Source organism: Lepus europaeus, chromosome 1 (assembly GCF_033115175.1).
Source record: "Lepus europaeus isolate LE1 chromosome 1, mLepTim1.pri, whole genome shotgun sequence".
Taxonomy (NCBI): domain Eukaryota; kingdom Metazoa; phylum Chordata; class Mammalia; order Lagomorpha; family Leporidae; genus Lepus; species Lepus europaeus.
In genome coordinates, this window is record NC_084827.1 from 3,680,939 (window position 1) to 3,700,726 (window position 19,788).

The following is a 19,788-nucleotide window of genomic DNA, read 5'->3' on the forward strand; positions in this document are numbered from 1 at the left end:
GAGAAGTCACAGCAGGTACAATAGCAAAAGGCACTTGAGAGAAGAATTTTACCTCAGACTGTACAATTCAGGGGCAGTGGTGAACCATAAATAGAAAGAAAACTTTTTTTGTGTTCCCGCTACCGTTTTCTGCATTGGCCAGTCACACACGTACACACACACACAGTCACACACACACATGGATTCTCATTTTATTGTCACTGGGCGCCTGGAAGACATATTTTTAAAATTATTCCTGTAATTCATTGTAGACCTACCTTTTCTCCAAAAATAGCCATGAATAAATGTTGATGCTATGAAACACATACTATTCTAGTTTGTATATTTCTAAAAATATGTTTTAGTAAATGTTTTCTGACTCTGGTCTCCTAATAATTTTTTTTAGTGCTCTAGCTTAGAAAATAGCTTGAGGTACACGGCTTAAGGGCACTTGATGGGGAATCGTTCCCAAGTTGCAGTAGAATGGAGACACAAAAGCAGTGGATCGGTCTTGGGGATTCTGTCCATATTCTTGTTATTCTCAAGATGTTGTTTGAAAAAAACCTTCAACTGGTTTTAATTAAATGAAAACTGTTTACTTAGCAAATAAAGATTGGATATGTTCCAGGTATACAATGTGTGTTTTGATATACATAAACAAATATAACAGTTATCAAAATCAAATTAATATGCCCATTATTGCACAAGAGATCCTTAGAATTTGGTCATCTTATAACTGAGAGTCTGTGTGCTTTGACCATCATCTCCCCATTTCCTCTACCCCTAGTCACTAGCAACCACAACCTCTGTACTCCCATGAGTTCAATTTTTTTAACCCCGCATATAAATGAGATTATGTTGTATTTGTCTTTCTGTGTTTGGCTTATTTTCTTAGAATAATATTCAGATTCAACACTGTTATTGAAAATAACATGCCTTATTTTTATGGCTGAATAATATCTTATACATAGCACAATTTCTTTATCCAATGACCTGTTGACAGACACATTGCTTCTGTATCTTGGTTATTATAAAAAAGAAATTAAAAACTGAAGTGTAAGTGACGAAATGGTAAAACTCTTAGAAGAAACTAAGGGAAAAGCTCCTTGTCATAGGTCTCGGCAATGATTTATTATTTTATTATTTTCTAAAATAGTTATTTATTTGAAAGAGTGATGGGGGTGGGGGAAGACTAAGATCTTTCATCCACTGGTTCATACCCAAATGGCTGCAACAGCCAAGTCTGTGCCAGGACAAAGCCAGGAGTCAGGAACTTGCTCCTGGTCTCCCATGTGGGCAACATGGACCCAGCACTTGGGTGGTTCCCCATTGCTTCCCGGGCACTTTAGCAGGAAGCTAGAGAGGAAGTACAGCAGCTGGGATTCAAGCGCGCACTCCGATATGCGATGTCAGGGTGGCCAACAATGTGGTAACCTGCAGGGCCAAGAGCCAACCATAGCAGTGATTTTTCAGATGTGGCTCCAAAAACACAGGCAGTGAAAGCAGAAATAAACAAACAATACCGCATAAGACGGAAGAGGTCCTGCACATCAGAAGGTCAGATCAACAGTGTGAAAGCCAAACTGCAGAATGGGAGAAAGCGTTTCCAAGCCTTACACTTGTATTTGAGAAGGGATTGATAAAAAAAATTTTAAAAGAAAGAACTTATGCAACTCAGTGGCAGAAACCTCCAAATAACCCAATAAAAATGGGCAAATTACCCACAGAAATGTTTTTCCAAAGAAGACCATCCCATGGCCAACTGATCCGTAAAGACATTCAGTGTAAACAAGTAACAGAGCACCTGAGATGTCACCTAACACATTGGGGTGGCTATTATGAAAAAGAGAAGAGATAATAATTGTTGGCGAAGTTGTGTAGAGTAGGAAACACGTGCACCCCCTTGATGGGAACGTACATTGGCTCGGTCATTGTGGAAAACAGAATGGAGGTTTCTTAAGAAATCAAAAATCGGTCTACTACATCCAGTCAACAATCCTTCTTCCTGACATGTACCCAAAGGGAATGAAATCAGTGTCTTGAAGCTGCACCTGCACCTCCCTGTTCATTATAGCATCGTTCTCTGTCTAAGATACAAAAATAACACCTACCCATGGATGGATATAATTCATTCATAAAAAGAAATAAATGCTGCCAATTGTGACATGAGATGTAGCTTGATGGGGAGGCAGGGTGGAGTGCGTGTCTGTGACGGACAGGCCAGTCTGATTTGTCTCTCTCTCCCTTCCAGATACTGTGGCCAACAATGTTTATCTTTTATGTGAGTTTTCTGTCACCCAAGTGAGTAGCCAATTTTTATGAATCCTAAATATTATTTTTTTTCTGACTGTTAGTACATATATGCTTATGTAGGCATACAGTTATATTTAAAAATTCACATGAACTTAGATAATTGAGTACATTTCCATTTATGATTTAGCTCCCCAAAATTGAGTCATCCATGTTGAACAAAGGAGGCAATATGAGTGCATAAATCAAAGCAGCCAGCATTTCCTATGAGAAATTTTTTAAAAAAGTGTGTTTTTTAAAAATAAATAGATTTATTTCTAATTACTAGTAGTAAATTAAAAGAATATGATGATAAATATAATCAATTATAATATCTTTTTTTAAACTTTTATTTAGTAAAAGATATGTGTTTTTGATTTTTTTTATTCTGAGGTTATTAAAATAAGTCCTGCTCCTTAAGCAAACATCAGTAGAGAAAGTGAGGAGATGCCAAGAGCAGTGGGGAGTGTGGAGTCCTCGAGTGAGAATCTGTGTGTGACAGCAAACCTTCGTGCTTAAATGTCCTTGACTGCTTTGCAGAACCGCTTGGATGTGAAGATCTCACAATCAACCTACAAGGACCCCAATAATTTAGCATTTAAAGAGATCAAAATCCTTGGGACACAGAGACCTAACAATGTTACAGTGAAACACAATGGTGTTCTAAGTCAGACGTCTCCTAAAGTCACTTACGATTATAACCTGAAGGTAAAAATCCATCTTGTTGATGTGGTTTTTCAAAAATAATTTGTAATGGGGAGGGAGGGTGGATAGGAGGAAGGGAGTATCATTATGTTCTTAGAATTGTATCTACAAATCACATGGAATCTATTAAAAACTAATTAAAAATTAAAGTAAAAAAATTATTTGTAGCATCACGGCATTCCTGTTTGCCAAGTTGCATGAGATTCTGAAGGAGCAGTGCATACGCTGAGGCCTGGGGTAGGAAGACGAGAGGTCTGGGAAGGAGAACAGACGAGGACGTGGCCAAGCTCGAGTGGTGGGCACTGCCGAGGAACGGGGCTTTCAGTTCCTGCACGCACCTTTGCCCCGCAGTGTCCTGCTGTCTCTGATCTCAAAGAAACAGAAGTGGATACAGAATGGCAGGGTTAGGAGTGTGGGGGACAGGATTAGAGGGAAAGTGGGTCTGAAATCTGCCGGCTGATGCTGGAAACATCACGGACGGAGGTGGAAATGCCATGAACTGGAATTCTAAAATGCCTTTTTTAGAAACTGTACAAGATATGAGACATATGACTCTCACTGCAATACGTACATTTTTAAGAAATACTTTAAGAAAAGGAATTTGCTAATCCTGTCACATGGATAATTATTTTGTTAGGTGATGGTGATAAAGTACTTTTTCACTGGATATCATGAGACTTGACACCATGAGCTACTTTTAGTCAGTAATCATTAGGAGGAAACTTTCCCCAGATAATACAGCTACTCTAGTAACCCAGTATCAGGAGTCCTGGGTCCACATGGTTTGTGAGTAAACTTCTAAATTTGAGGAAAATAAGTCAGTTTTATCTTATTATCATGACATGTTGATGACATTTGACACTTTATCTTGTTAACACATATCAAGGATACCTACAGTATGAAGTCACAAACCCAGAAGTATATGGTTGGTTATGTATATGGCAAAATATGAGATATTTAGAAGATGTATAAGGGAAGGCAAGTCCAATAGGTGTTCATCAAATAAGGCGATTTAGATACAACAAAGATGACCACTGTTGTTATTTGAAAGTAGGCAGTGAGGAGACAGTTTATGTGTATGAAAGCATAGAAAGGAGGCAGGGACTCAAACCCACGGATAGGAAGTGGTAACTTGTGCTTAATTGCGTAATCAGAGCCTAAGAGAACCTTAAACTCTAACTGCTATGTGAAATGATTTGTGATTTGCTTTTCCTTTCGGTAATGACAAATTTAGGAGGTAGGAAGTTGCTGAATTTGATTCAGTGCCTCAGTGTTGTCAGGGTTGAGGGCTTTTTTTTCCCTCTTGGGATTTGAAATGGCCACTTGGTTCCAGTCACTATACCATTGTCACACCATTAATCAATAAGAAAACCATTGGCCAACAGTACTCAGGGGGCTTGAACTTACCTCTTAATGATCACAGCCACTTAGCTTCAACAGAAAAAAATGAGATCCTGATTGGCACTTGAGATTTCTAAAGTGAAACAGTGAGCAAGGAAAGAACAAATTATATGGGGCAGGCAATCCACAATGTTTCCTACAAATGGACAAATTTTCCCAGAAGGGGTATTAATACTGGGAAGATTTCTGAGATATCAAGATAACTAAATCCAAGGACTGAGAGTGGCCTTATATCGTTATTGTGTGAGTTTTCTGCAACCTGCATAGCTAGTATTCACCTATGTAAGGAGCTCAGTTTGAACAAGAACTTGCGGCCAGATTCTGGAGACCCTGAGGCCCCCAAATGAACTCATGCTCCATTTCTTCTCTGAGGGTCCCCTTTCGATGTCGAATCGAGGCTGTGCCATTGTCGGACACTGGCTGTTGAGACCAGAGATAAGCAGGGAAGGCAGGTGCAAGATAATTTAGATTGGGAGGCTGAGAAGGACGATAAACCTCAGAAAGCTCAAGAAATTGAGGACTCCAGCTGTGAGAAGTGCTATTTACTGGAGAGAAAACTACAAGAAAAACAGACTATTATACTAGAAGAATAGTAAGTATTTGAACCAATGTGTGGGTTCTGAGTCCAGTTTCCAGTTCTGAGTTTCTAGAGGCTGGACGTTGGAAATGGAAGAACAGGTAAAGACTTTGCCATTTCATCAATTTGACAATTGGCTAAGCTGAGACCCAAAGAATGGAAATAATGTCACAGAAGAAAGGGGAGGAGAACCCAGGTCATGTGATTCTCATGGCTGCGCACTGGTTTGGAGAGAAGGGAGTAGGACTCAGCTCAACTTGACCTGCAGGAGAGAGAATTTCTGACTACATCACGAGGGGAAAGAGGAGTCAGAGTAGGAAAGAAAAGGGCTGTTCATTCCAGGTTTCGTTTGACCTAACTCTTCCACACTGACCTACAAGGTTCTGATAGAGTGGGAGATGTGTGCCCCTGCGTCCTTCAGTCTAGCATGCCTACAGCTCTCCACATCACTCACAATCTTGTGCTCCTTGTAAGGCAAAGAATCTGGCCTGATGTCTACTTCACGTTTTATTTACTTATTTATTTATTTTTAAATTTTTAAAATTTTTTTATTTGACAAGTCGAGTTACAGACAGTGAGAGAGAGAGAGAAACAGAGAGAAAGGTCTTCCATCCGATGGTTCACCCCCCCGAATGGCTGCTACAGCCAGAGCTATGCCGATCCGAAGCCAGGAGCCAGGTGCCTCTTCCTGGTCTCCCATGTGGGAACAGGGGCCCAAGCACTTGGACCATCCTCCACTGCACTCCCAGGCCAAGCAGAGAGCTGGACTGGAAGAAGAGCAACTGGGACTAGAACCCGGTGCCCATAGGATGCCGACACCACAGGCGGAGGATCAACCTAGTGCACCGCAGCGCTGGCCCCTACTTCACGTTTTAGTAGGATGTTTGTTCTGTGGATGACTGTCCTTGTGCCTTTCCCATCCCCGCAGGTTGCTGTTATCACAGAAATTGACCTTGTCTTGGGAGAAGCGTACACGGTGGAGTGGACCATGACGACGAGGGATGAGGAAAAGATCGACTGCTATCCTGATGAGCACGGAGTTTCTGCAGACAACTGCATTGCCCGTGGCTGTGTCTGGGAGGTAACCAGGCTGGTGGTGTTAGCACGCCTTAAAACCTCTCCACTTTGTACCTGTATGAAGATAGCCCCAGTTCCTATGTAACTACTAAAAAATCCTCAGAAAGTTCTTCCAAGGAAACCCGGTTTGGATGTGAAGAGTAAGTGACAATGTGGGGAGACATACATTTAATAAACCTTGGAGACCAAGGTGTAAACGTATGCCTTTAGAAAAAGATGTGGGCATGAGTGAGTGATGGGGTGGTCCTCTCTCCCTATGCATTGCCTCTCCTGACCCTTTCTCTTGGATAGTTCTAAGACCTCATGCTGATCCAACACTGGCCTTGTCTTTCAGGAATCCAGTTCTCCTGGGGTCCCTTTCTGCTACTTCGTCAATGATCTATACTCAGTCAGCAATGTTCAGTATAACTCAGATGGAGCCACTGCTGACATCTCCCTAAAGTCCTCTGTTCAAGCCAATGCCTTCCCGTCCACACCCGTGAACCCCCTGCGCCTGCAAGTGACCTACCACAGGAATGAAATGCTGCAGTTTAAGGTAAGCACGGCGTCTGCATCAGGTATTGTTTTCAGTTCTTTTACTCTTCAGTATGCAAGGTTACAGAACCTTACAAAAAGTTTACTTTTCTAGTTAAGGCATATGACAACAGACTAGATCCTCATCCTGATCCTAAGAGCAATACAAAGGCATTCTTGGAACAGCGACGTTTGCAGTTTTAAAAAAGATTTATTTGTTTACTTGAGAGGCTTTCCCAGGTCATTGGCAGGGAGCTGGATTGGAAGTGGAGCAGCCAGGACTTGAACTTACGCCCATATGGGATACTTTTGTCACAGGTGGAGCCTTAACCTACTCCACCACAGAGCTGGCACCCCTAATTTGCATTTTGAACAAGTTACTGTAAGGAAAATGAATGGGTGAACAAGGGTGGGTGTGGAGAGAAAAGGCCCAGTGAGGAATGGAGCTTGGACCAGGTGCAGGACAGCAGTGGCGAACAGTGGACACATTTGTTGATGGGAAGGAGGGATTGTAGGTAGTGACGAGGCAGAGTGAAGCAAGAAGCATGACCACTGTGCCGTGTTTCTAACCTGCATCTGTACGTTGATGACCGTGACAGTGACTGAAATGGGGAGTCATAAAATGATCTTATGAGTCCAGTTTTGGACACTGAATTTGAGGTGTCTGTTAAACAGTCACCAAAGGATTTATTTTTCCTTCCATTGTTTAATTACATCCAAGGATTAAGGAGAAACCAATTGTTCTTACATCTACCTCTCTATTAAATTGTAAGGTTCACAAGGACAGGGAATTGTCCCTTTGTATTTGTGCTTCTGAAATCTAACACAGAGCCTGTCGGCTGCGTGCACTCAAGTGTTTGTTAAGAGAGCCAGTGAAGGAGGTGGGACCAGCGGTTCTGCACAGCCTGGGTTAGCCTGGATTCTTCTACGCTGGGATGATGCTGTGTTATGTTAGTGTCTTTGTGGTGGCACTGGGCATGTGGTAGGAACCCAGCAGGTCTGAAATGGATGCGCATGCCTGAGTGTGTGGTCCTCTCTTTTGTCTATTCCAGACATGACCATGCAGATGCTCTCCCCAATGTACGTTTGCATATTTCAGAGACTAATTTCATGCTCTGTACCTTTGTGTGTGCTATTTCTTTACCAGAAAACTTGCTCTTTTCTGTGCTTGGTTAATGGCTACAAAGCTTTTAAAACTTACACTGTAATTCTATGGAGCCAAGCCATTCTCATAGAGATATGGTGGACATTCCTTTTCTTGTAATATCAAAGCATGTTTTCCTGATTCTGCATTCGCACACATCATCCAGGTATTGTAGAGCCCTCTCTTTCACTTCCCATTAGCAGGTGGGTTCCCTAAGGAGTTAGCCACACCATATTAAGACCCAATGCTCAGGACAGTGTCATGCAGAGAGAAATTAGATAGTCAATGAATCAAATTTAAATGCCATTTTTAGCAGTGGTGTTTATGACTATTTTAGTAAAAATGTTTGTAGTTTTTGGAGGAATATGTTTCAGTCCTAAAAAAATTTCAAATATTCACATATACTCATATGCCCCATATACAAATATCAGTTAATAATTTCATGGATGATATCCATACTTCAGATTATTTTCCAAATCAGCACTGATGTCCAAATGAGTATATTACTGGAAAAATGCATCAAAAATGAGATATGACAGACACAGGTCAAAATATAGAATCTGACCTTGTTGTCCGAATGTTAATTTAATCCAATCTTAAGACAAAAATATAAATAATTTATGTTTATATAAAATTAGTTTTTATCAAAACCTCAGTGTCCTGCTAAAGGTATAGATTTAAAGCAAACTACCCCTGCTTAAAACACTTTTTATTGACATAATAATTGTACATTTTAATGTGGTACTGTAATGTTTTGGAACACTTACATAATGTGTATTGATGCAGTCATGATTCCTGAGTTAGCCATCATCTCAGACATGTATCATTTCTTCGTGAAGAGAACATTCAGATTTCTGTCTTCTATCTCTTTTGAATTACACAATACAATATTGTTAACCGTAATCACCTTCTTTGTAGTAGAACACCAAACTTTATTCCCCCATCTGCACCCTTGTCTAACACCTGTTTCCTCTGGCCTAGATCTATGACCCCAACAACAGTCGGTATGAGGTCCCAGTTCCTCTGAACTTACCCGGGGCTCCAGCCAGCAGCCCTGAGAGTCAGCTCTATGAAGTCTCCATTGGGGAGAACCCATTCGGGGTCGTGATTCGCCGCAGGAGCACAGGCGCTGTCATGTAAGTGCTGTCCTTGGAAAGTCAGCTGCTCGAGGCCCGAGGGAGGTCCGTTTATTCTCCAGTCTCCTGTCTGTGTTGCAGCTGGGACTCTCGGCTGCTCGGCTTCCTGTTCAATGACCTGTTCATGCGCATCTCCACCCGCCTGCCCTCTGCGTACCTGTATGGCTTTGGGGAGACGGAGCACACGTCCTTCAGGAGAGACCTGAACTGGCACACGTGGGGCATGTTTTCCCGAGACCAGCCCCCGGGGGTAAGGACAGAGCGCTGGGTTCTGTGTCTGCCTCTCTGCCAGCTCTGGGTGTGCACGCGCTGTGCTGTGCCCTCCCAGACTCCACCTGCTGGATCCCACATTCTGCTTCTCTACCAGGGGTAAAGTTCCCAGGCTCTCTGTCTCAGCTGTGTTTAACTTATTCACAAGGAAGACCGGGCCCCATGGAAATGTGCTGGGTTTCTTTCTCAACTACAATGTCTCTTAACTCCTGCTGCTTCTCTTTCCTGGTTCTTAGTACAAGCTGAATTCCTATGGTGTGCACCCCTACTACATGGGCCTGGAGGAGGATGGCAGTGCCCACGGAGTGCTCCTGCTCAACAGCAACGCCATGGGTAAGGCTGTGGCATCATTCCCCTCATCTTTGTGCTCCATTAATTCTACATAACTTTAGAATATATTTCAACTCAATACACCCTGTTCAAAATTATCTTCTTTTAGGCAGCGATGTGCCTAATCTGTCTGTAATTTCTACTTCTACTTCTTTTGGTCCAGTAACTCGTAGTAAGGCCTCATTTAACTCTTACTTCAGCAAGAACTATGCAACCAAGGTTAGAAAACTTGAGTTTCAAATATTGTGGAAGTCAGGTTATGCGAATTAGCAGTGAAGCTGAGAGTTAGAGCACTTGTTGGTGGGTAAAAAAAATGTGCAAAAATATTTATGGTATAGAGGAAACGGACCATCAGGGGATGGAAAAGAGATAAGTATAAGTACTGGTGTAAGTTAATTAGGTCCGTGCCTGAATTAACGCTGTTTCATCAAGGTCAGTCCTGGGTTTGAACACACCCAGTTGTCATGTAAGAGGTTATCATTGGAGGAAGCTGATGAGGTGTACACAGGGACTCTGAATACTATTTTTTCAACTTCTTGTGAGTATCAAATTATTCTTAAAGAAAAGCTATAATAATTTTAAGATAGAAGAATGACTACATAAAAAAGTTAATAACACACACCCAGGAGTGCAAATCCATGGATCGGACCCTGTGGACTTCCATGTAACTGCTTCACGTCTGGTGAACAGCTCTTAGTTCTCTCCACACAGAGAGCAGAGGCGGAGGGAGAAGATGTGGGTTTCTGGGACGATTTCTCATGTTGAAGGATTCCCTCATGGTCGGCATTTCCTGTACCACAGATGTGACGTTCCAGCCCACGCCCGCCCTGACTTACCGGACCACAGGGGGAGTTCTGGACTTCTATGTGTTCTTGGGGCCCACTCCAGAGCTTGTCACTCAGCAGTACACGGAGGTAGGAGGAATATTTTAAATTTATCTTCAAATTCCATCCCATATCCTTTTGGAGAGTTCTTCATAGTAATTCTCAGCCTCCGAACACCACTATGATCGACATTCTAATTAGCTCCAATTACAGGTAAGAAATCAATGTGCAGAGAAATTACTTACCTTTTGCACAAGTCACTCAGCCAGCAAGGTCTAGAGCCTACATACTAGGCCAGGCATTTTGCTTCTGGAGTCTAGAAGTCAGCTAGACCATCTGCAGGAATCAGAGAAAAACCAGATTTCCCGTAATTCCTGCAGAAGGGGCTTGTGTATGGCAGGGAGTGCTCTCTCCCCGGTGTCTCATTGCCTCTGCATTCCCTCAGTTTCTCTTTCCATTTCAGTGTGTTGATTGTGTAGCTTGGGGCACTGAAAAATATGCTTATTACTTCCTGTAGAACTTCCATCCTGCTCCTGCTTTTTGAAGACTAATATCTTCTGTCTACTTCCCAGGTGATTGGTCGTCCTGTGATGGTGCCTTACTGGTCCCTGGGCTTCCAGCTGTGTCGCTATGGCTATGAGAATGACACGGAGATTGCCAACCTGTATGATGATATGGTGGCTGCCCAGATCCCCTATGTAAGTTCTCAGTGCTGGGGTCCTGGTCCTGGACCTCACACTCACCCAGGGGTCTCTCCATCTGGACTCCTTGGTGAGAGTTTGACGTGGTCTTACAAAGATACAACTGCTTTCTCATCCAGTGTCGTACTCTGCCGCAGCACCACAGACTATACAGTGCAGGTGTAGAGATGGAGTTCTAGGAATCCCAGTGATTTCCCGAAGCAGAGGGAGACAGGGATGGCTCCAACACTTTTTCTGCCGTCCTCTGCCTCCTTCCATTTCTTTTTCACAACTTCAAAACATTCAGTAGAAAAGTCCTTGATTCCATACAAATGAGTGATCCTGTGAACAGTAGTTTTGCTTAATCAGAATTATGAGCTCAGTGTGAGTCACGGCGCTGCGTGCTTCTGTGTAGCTGCAGGTGTGTCCTCCGTTCCTGTCCTCTGCTCACAGCGCTGGCAGGGCCCCTCCAGCTCAGAGCTAACCGCCTGTCGAGTGCAGGGATTCCGTGTCTGGTGTCCAGGTGAAACACAGTGGAAACCAACTCTGCCCTTCACCTGCGAACAGGACGGCCCAGGGGTCAGAGTTGATCTGAGGAACCCTCCACTAATTAATTACATTCAACCTAACTTTTCTATGGTTTACAATTGTTCCTCTGATGGAAAAAATAGTGTATTCCACACATTATAAGAAAGCTCTGTCTGATTATTCCTTAGATTGGATATTGCAAATGTTTAGAGTTTTTGTTTTGCAGTATATGTAGCATCCTTGTTGTTTTCTTTTTTCTAACTGAATATTTGAAAAAAAAAATAGGTGAATTTCCCAGGATCTAATGTTAACCCACGACAAAGCTGGGATGCGAAAGCTTATAAAGGAAGCTGTCTGTAACTCAGGGCGCCATGGCAGAGGGCTGCGTGTGGAGCCTGGGCTTGGGCCGCAGCAGCACTTGGTGGCCCTGTGTCTCTCCCCAGGACGTGCAGTACTCAGACATCGACTACATGGAGCGGCAGCTGGACTTCACCCTCAGCCCCAAGTTTGCTGGGCTCCCAGCTCTGATCCAGCGCCTGCGTGGTGATGGGATGCGGGTCATCCTCATCCTGGTTGGTGCTCACGTGGATGTCATGTGGGGAGGCTGATGGGCTGTGGTGGAGAAGGCCCTGTGCTGTCCTTCCCTCCATGGAGTGAGGGGAAATGGAAGCCCCACTATAAAATGCATTTCCCCGGAGTCCAGAAACTACCACCCAGGGGACCCTAAGGCCTTCTCTCTGCAGGAATCCTCCTTTTTAATGTCCTTGTCATTGCCAGCTTTGGTTTTCCCAGCTGATTGTGGTTTGATTTCAGGACCCAGCGATCTCTGGCAATGAGACGCAGCCTTACCCGGCCTTCACTCGGGGTGTGGAGGACGACGTCTTCATCAAATACCCGAATGATGGCGGCATTGTCTGGGGAAAGGTATGAGCTGAGCAGTGATCTGCCAATGGCTACCCTGGGGTGGGTCATGCTATGTCTGTTTGTGCCTGTGCCTTTTTAGTCCTTTTAATTTGGTCCTTGAGGGCAAACGTTCTCATTTTTTCAATCACTGTCGGTACAGTTGAAGAGATTTTGTTAAGGTAGTTGAGTTTTCTGGAACAACCCTCCATGATAAAGTCTTACTTCCCCTGGCTGTGGCTTGAAGTTTCTTAGGAAATATTCTGTAAGAGCAATTGACTGCGGTAGTGCTACTGAACCTTTTTTCTTGCACAGGTCTGGCCTGACTACCCTGATGTTGTTGTGGACAGCTCTCTGGACTGGGACAGTCAAGTGGAGGTAAGAGACCCCCTGTGGGTGTTGAATGTGGTCAGGGTTACTGGAAGGGGCAGCCATACTCATGGTGTTGGATACACTCCTGCTATGGTCAGGAGCATGGGCAGGGTGAAACGTTTCAGGGACATGGCCTGGGTGTCAGTCTGTGTGCCAGACACCTCACATGTGACGTTTTCTTCCCAACGTTGGCGTGGTTGGTACTATTCATGGGATTTAAGCCTCAGAGAGCTTCAATTACAAGACAGAATATCAAAAGCCGAGAGGCCTACACCAAGGGTACCTTTGATGCTAATATATTATGGTTGGGCTAATTTCCCACTTGTGTTTTATATTGGGTGCAGTCTGACTGATACTGACTTGACTCTAATCTCCCTCCTGACCCTCCCCATTGTTCTTGGCTGACCTGGAGCTGGCGCTGTCTGGTGAAAGATGCCCTGTGTCAGGTCCTGTGACCTCTGTCTCCGTCTTCCAACCCCTACAACCCTGCAGTGCCCCTCTCGGGATTCTGAGGGATGCAGCTCCTGCCCCTTTGCTGCTCCGTGAGGCAGAGTCTTGTCTGCTGATTCGCTGCTGTCTTCTTCGTTTTCTCTTTTTCCGTTGATCCGGGCACATGATTCCCCCTTGCGGTTCCTACGTGGTGTATAAGAACTGCAGCTCCTCTGTGCCTTGTCCTCTCTGCTGTCCCCTCCCCCACCCCATCCCCCAGCACCATTCAACTCTTTAACTGAAAATGCCATGGTTAACGTGGAGGAGGCTATTTTCTGAGCCTTACAAAGGAGCATCACATTCCATAATGATGACATGGAAAATAGAGACACTTAGGAATGTTTGCTTGGTGGCACGGATGCACAATAAAACAGAGTCTTATCTAAACGTGTTTAAGCTAAACATGGTGGGGTTTAGAATGGTCAACCAGAAAATATAAAACAAGGGCCTTGTTCTAAGAAGTTTACAAAGCAGTTAAGGATTTAGATTTTTTAACATTGGTAGTTGAAACATAATAATTGTACATTTTTTGGGGGGATACGTATGCAGTGTGCGATGATCAGATCAGCATTAGTAGCAGTTTACGTCTCCTACAACATTCATGACTTCTTTGTACTGGGAATCTTTGAAAAAGAGCTATAAATGGGTCGACTAAAGTAAAGCATTGGTTTTATTTTAGGGGGAAGATGAAGAGAATGGGAGATTGACACTGCCTCTTTAAGTTTTCTTAATTGATGTTACACACATGTGCGGTTTTCTTGAGATTCTCAAACCTGAGCAAACAGGGGTGCATCCTCGCGGTTCACCAGGCTGTTTCTTTCCCACCTGGTTCAGTGCATCCAATGTCGGCCCCTTGGGGCTGCAGGTGCCCCTGGGTCCTGCTCTGTCTTCATCCGATGTTGGCCCTGTGGGGCTGCAGGTGCTCTGGGCTCCTGCTCTGTCTTCATCTGATGCCGGCCCTGTGGGGCTGCAGCTGCCCCTGGCTCCTGCTCTGTCTTCTTCTGACGTCTGCCCTGTGGGGCTGCAGGTGCTCTGGGCTCCTGCTCTGTCTTCATCCGATGTCGGCCCCGTGGGGCTGCAGGTGCTCTGGGCTCCTGCTCTGTGTTCATCCGATGTCGGCCCTGTGGGGCTGCAGGTGCTCTGGGCTCCTGCTCTGTCTTCATCTGATGCCGGCCCTGTGGGGCTGCAGCTGCCCCTGGCTCCTGCTCTGTCTTCTTCTGACGTCTGCCCTGTGGGGCTGCAGGTGCTCTGGGCTCCTGCTCTGTCTTCATCCGATGTCGGCCCCGTGGGGCTGCAGGTGCTCTGGGCTCCTGCTCTGTGTTCATCCGATGTCGGCCCTGTGGGGCTGCAGGTGCTCTGGGCTCCTGCTCTGTCTTCATCTGATGCTGGCCCTGTGGGGCTGCAGCTGCCCCTGGCTCCTGCTCTGTCTTCTTCTGACGTCTGCCCTGTGGGGCTGCAGGTGCTCTGGGCTCCTGCTCTGTCTTCATCCGATGTCGGCCCCGTGGGGCTGCAGGTGCTCTGGGCTCCTGCTCTGTGTTCATCCGATGTCGGCCCTGTGGGGCTGCAGGTGCTCCTGGCTCCTCCTCTGTCTTCAAGGAGTCCATGGGCAATGGCAGGACACAAGTCAAGGCTGGGCGTGTATCCCATGGGCGGTCCAGGGTGCTGTCTGCTACCATTCGTGTTGATGGGAAGACACAAACAGCCTGCAGATGCTGAGCATGGGTGCGATTTGCTCCAGCTCCCCTGCCTCACTCTCGGTGCATTTCTCATGAACACAGAACACTATTTTAGGCTCTGTCCAGACCATCACCTGTTGGTACCAGTCTCTGCTTGAGTTCTCTGTAAGTGCCTATCTGCTGTCTAATGCATTTTTTGGGACAAATGGACTGTATTTAATTTTCACAGCAATACAGAGCTTATGTGGCCTTCCCAGACTTTTTCCGTAATTCAACTGTCAGCTGGTGGAAGAGGGAAATACAAGAAATGTACACCAACCCACAGAGTCCTGAGAAGAGCCTGAAGTTCGACGGCTTGTGGATTGTAAGTGTGTGTGTACACATGCCTCGGTGTGTGCCTGTCGGTGTATGCCTTGAGCTTTGGTGCCCTGACCTTTAGTTAAAAGAATAATCTCACAGAAAGACAGTGGGCGTGCTAGCACGTCCTGCAGCCAGGTGCGGCACAGCCCGAACACTTCCCACCTTGTGCTTCACCTTGTTGTCAAACCTCAGAGGTGATTATGGGAAACGATGGAATTTTGTTTCTTTTTTCTCACACCTCGATGGAGAAAATGTGCTTTTCCCCCTCTGGCTGCTCATTCCATAGGGCCTGGTTGACCTTTCTAGCCACTTCCATCTGGGATTTGATGAGCCTTCCTGCTTGGCATCTACAGGGAATACCGGATGTTGAATGATTGTTCCTGGCACCTGCTCTCAATTTGACAGGCTGCAGCTGTCTTGAGAAGTAAGCAGTGTCTGTGTTGACATTTCTAGGACATGAATGAACCGGCGAGCTTTGTGAATGGGGCAGTTCCTGCAGGCTGCACGGATCCCACTCTGAACCATCCGCCCTACATGCCATGTAAGGACCCGTGGCCTCCTCACCTGCAGAGCCATGGCCATTGAAGAGTCCAGGGGCCGGGGCTTCCTTGTTGGTGCTGGGGTTTCTTGGGGTCCAGAAGCAGAGGCACTTCCAGCACTTTACCCATTGGGTGTGTGCAAGTCCCTGGGCCTGCTGGGTGAATTTCCCAAACTGTCTAGAAACCACATGGCAGTGGTGATGTCTCTAAAGGACTCTAACAGCTAGATTTCTTAGTTCCGTAGGCTTATGTAGGTTCCTGCAAGGGAATTTGTTGTGCTACAGATAGTATCTCTCCCTTATTATGGAGTGGATGGACTTTGGAGTTATACTTGAGTCCACATCTTGGCTCTAGAATTCATTCTCACTTGAGTTGTATCACCATGCACAGATGATGTGATGTTTTCAAATCGCAGTTTTTCTAAACTCTAAAAGGCACATATGATATCTCTGTCACAGCAATATGTTAAAAATTGCATGACATCGTTTATATGGCAAAAACATAGATCACAATCTGATGGGCACTGCTTGACAACTATGCGTTCTTCCCCAAACCTCTGAAGATTCTGCAGGCACCCACACTGCTGGGGAAGGGGAGAGGGTGCCCTGCAGAAGTCAACTTATCTTAAAACCCCGAGTCCAACTCTTAGCCAAAGTCTAGGACACTCGGGATCAGAGCTGGCTTTAACATCCCTGCATCTTTTCCCCAGACCTGGAGTCCAGGGGCGCGGGCCTGAGCAGCAAGACCCTGTGCATGGAGAGCGAGCAGATCCTGCCAGACGGCTCCCGTGTGCGGCACTATGACGTGCACAACCTGTACGGGTGGTCCCAGACCAGACCCACCTACGAGTGAGTCACTGTCTCCTTCTGCACTGAGGATAGCCTGCAGGACAGCCAGTGATGGATGAAGCTACTGTGTAACAGTTCTTACTTACTAAGCAAATGCTCATCAACTTGGAGCTTGGAGCTTGGAGCCAGGTCCTGTGTTGATAGTAAGGCAGATAGATTTATGGAAAGTTACCTCACTCCAATGGAAAACAATGGTCCTATTGCTGACTGATGTCATAACCATCTGAAGTTGTAGCACAAAGCGTTTCTCGCATGTTTGTGGTAAAGTAGATGTAATGAAAGCTACTACATTGCCAGTCAAAAAAGAGTATAGCAATTTAATTATGTAAAGTACATAATAGTTATAAAGATAGTGAAAGAGTGCATTACTGTTTTATGTATTCGATCTATTACATTTTTATCACTATTATTGGACACACATGGAAATATTGTGGTTAGTTTATGCAGCAGCTGCTGTTCCTATAGCTTTAGTTATGTCATAAAGTAAATGCAGAGGTTTGGACATTTCTCTCCTTTATTTCAAAAGTGAATCATCTCAACAGGGAATTTTGTAGGCCACCATGTCGGCTCCTATGAAATGATTTTTTTTATAAATAAGAGTGTACGTTAACATAATGATCAAAATAGAACAAGAAATATATAACCCAGTGGCATAGTTATTGATGACAATTATCCATTAGTAAGTGTTGTACATAATTGTATGTGCTATACTTTTAATTGAGTGGCAGGTTAGTAGATGTAGTTATGCTTGATTTTTGAAAACATGTGAGTAATTTTTTAAAAGATTTATTTATTTATTTGAAATGCAGCAGAGTTATAGAGAGGCAGAGACAGAAAAAGAGAGAGAGAGAGAGAGAGAGAGAGAGAGAGAGAGGTACTCCATCTGCTGGTTCACTAACCAAATAGCTTCAATGGCCTGGGCTGGGCCAGGCTGAAGCCATGACCGAGGGGTTTCATTCAAGTCTCTCATGTGGGTTCAGGGTGCCAAGAACTTGGAAACTTGGGCCATCTTTAACTGCTTTCCCAGGCACGTTATCTGGGAGCTGCATGAGAAGTAGAGCAGCCGGGTCTTGAACCTGCACCCATAGGGGATGCTGGTGACAACGAGAGGATCTTAACCTCTGTGCCACAGTGCTGGCCCCAAATTTAGATCTTATAAATAGGAGTGTACATGAAAATGGTGATGCAGGTAGTGTATGAAACACAGAACCCAGTGACATAGTCGTTGATGAGCATTGTCTGTTGTTGAGTGCTGTACATAATTACATATACCATACTTTCATTTGAATGGCAGTTCAGTAGGTGTGTTTATACTTGATTATCAATAACATGTGAGTCATTCATGTACCACAGCTGTTTTTAAAGGTTTATTTATTTACTTGAAAGGCAGAGTTACAGAATCAGAGACAGAGAGAGGGAGAGAGAGGTCTGCAGTCTGCTGCTGGTTCACTCCCCAGATGGCTGCAAGGCCAGGGCTCAGCCAGGAGCCTGGAGCTTCCTCCTGGTCTCCCATGTGTGTGCAGGGGCCCAAGAACTACTACTACTTCTTTCCCAGGCCACAACAGAGAATTGGATCAGAAGTGGAGCAGCCGGGACACATACTGTGCCCAGTATGGGTTGTGGGCACTGCAGGCGGTGGCTTTAGCTGAACAGCACAGTGCTGGCCCCACATGTATGACAATGTAAGATGGCTATGCCATCACTGGAAATAGGATTTCCCAGTCCACTGGGATTTTATGGCATCACCACTGCACACGCAATCATTGCCTGAAGAATATTATGGGGTGCATGAAGGCACTGAGTACATAAATAGCAGAGTTTAGGGACGACTTCCTTTTGTGCAACCCAGTGGGTTGAACACATGGTGACAGGCTTGGAACAACACTGTGCAGAGACACACCATGATAGTCACGGGTTCAACACATGGTGACAGGCTTGGAACAACACTGTGCAGAGACACACCATGATAGTCACGGGTTCAACACATGGTGACAGGCTTGGAACAACACTGTGCAGAGACACCATGATAGTCACGGGTTCAACACATGGTGACAGGCTTGGTACAACACTGTGCAGAGACACCATGATAGTCACGGGTTCAACACATGGTGACAGTCTTGGAACAACACTGTGCAGAGACACCATGATAGTCACGGGTTCAACACATGGTGACAGTCTTGGAACAACACTGTGCAGAGACACCATGATAGTCACGGGTTCAACACATGGTGACAGTCTTGGAACAACACTGTGCAGAGAAGCACCCCTGATAGTCACGGGTTCAACACATGGTGACAGTCTTGGAACAACACTGTGCAGAGACACACCCATGATAGTCATGTCCATGGTCTGGGATCAGTCGGTGGGGACCCCACGCTGGCTGATTTCCGTGTCCCTGCAGTCATACAGCAGACATCAGGTGACCGTGTCCTGGGTTCAGAGCCCCGAGGGCAGGAGCTCTGTGCCTTTCCATCTCCTGCTGTGCCCTCAGCTCACCTCCTTTCTCTCCACCCAGAGCCGTGCAGGATTTGACGGGACAGCGAGGGATCGTCATCACCCGCTCCACGTTCCCCTCTTCTGGCCGCTGGGGTGGACACTGGCTGGGAGACAACACAGCCGCGTGGGACCAGCTGAGGAAGTCTATCATTGGTGTGCAGCCTTGTGCCAGGGCCCCTGCTGGCAGGGAGGGGGCGGTGAGGGGAGCAGGGGGCAGGGCTCAGGGCCTGGTCTCACCCCGCTGTGGTTCCCTTTGCAGGCATGATGGAGTTCAGCCTCTTTGGCATTCCCTATGTAAGTGTCCCTGGATCCCTCCTGGTGACCTGGGAGCTGGTGCCAGCGTTGAGAAACCCTCAGCAGGCCCCTTTTCTTGCTTCTCGGTTCAGACAGGAGCAGACATCTGTGGGTTCTTTCAAGACGCTGAGTATGAGATGTGTGCTCGCTGGATGCAGCTGGGGGCCTTTTACCCCTTCTCCAGGAACCACAACACCATTGGGACCAAGGTAGGGCATTCGCTGCTCCCTCAAGTGTTGTATGATGTGTGAAAGGCGCCCTCCATTTGTGAGCTGCAATTTCTGCAGTCGGTTTTCACTGGGGGTGTCTTTAAAATAGAGAACCCTGTGTCTGCATGAACTGTGCTTACCTATGTTCTTTA

General features: G+C 45.6%; 1 protein-coding gene across 1 annotated transcript in view; it reads left to right on the top strand.

The window, feature by feature from the left end:
- Positions 1-19,788, top strand: part of LOC133761791 (maltase-glucoamylase-like) — a 180,687-nt gene that overhangs the window by 39,289 nt on the left and 121,610 nt on the right. The window contains exons 22-39 of the mRNA XM_062194622.1: positions 2,231-2,280; positions 2,809-2,976; positions 5,880-6,032; positions 6,363-6,563; positions 8,667-8,821; positions 8,903-9,071; positions 9,328-9,424; positions 10,223-10,335; positions 10,818-10,943; positions 11,897-12,025; positions 12,267-12,377; positions 12,669-12,731; positions 15,120-15,254; positions 15,704-15,791; positions 16,499-16,637; positions 19,153-19,286; positions 19,393-19,427; positions 19,520-19,636. Of these exons, the coding sequence (XP_062050606.1) occupies positions 2,231-2,280; positions 2,809-2,976; positions 5,880-6,032; positions 6,363-6,563; positions 8,667-8,821; positions 8,903-9,071; positions 9,328-9,424; positions 10,223-10,335; positions 10,818-10,943; positions 11,897-12,025; positions 12,267-12,377; positions 12,669-12,731; positions 15,120-15,254; positions 15,704-15,791; positions 16,499-16,637; positions 19,153-19,286; positions 19,393-19,427; positions 19,520-19,636 (2,183 nt within the window). The remainder of the gene's footprint in view (positions 1-2,230; positions 2,281-2,808; positions 2,977-5,879; positions 6,033-6,362; positions 6,564-8,666; positions 8,822-8,902; positions 9,072-9,327; positions 9,425-10,222; positions 10,336-10,817; positions 10,944-11,896; positions 12,026-12,266; positions 12,378-12,668; positions 12,732-15,119; positions 15,255-15,703; positions 15,792-16,498; positions 16,638-19,152; positions 19,287-19,392; positions 19,428-19,519; positions 19,637-19,788) is intronic.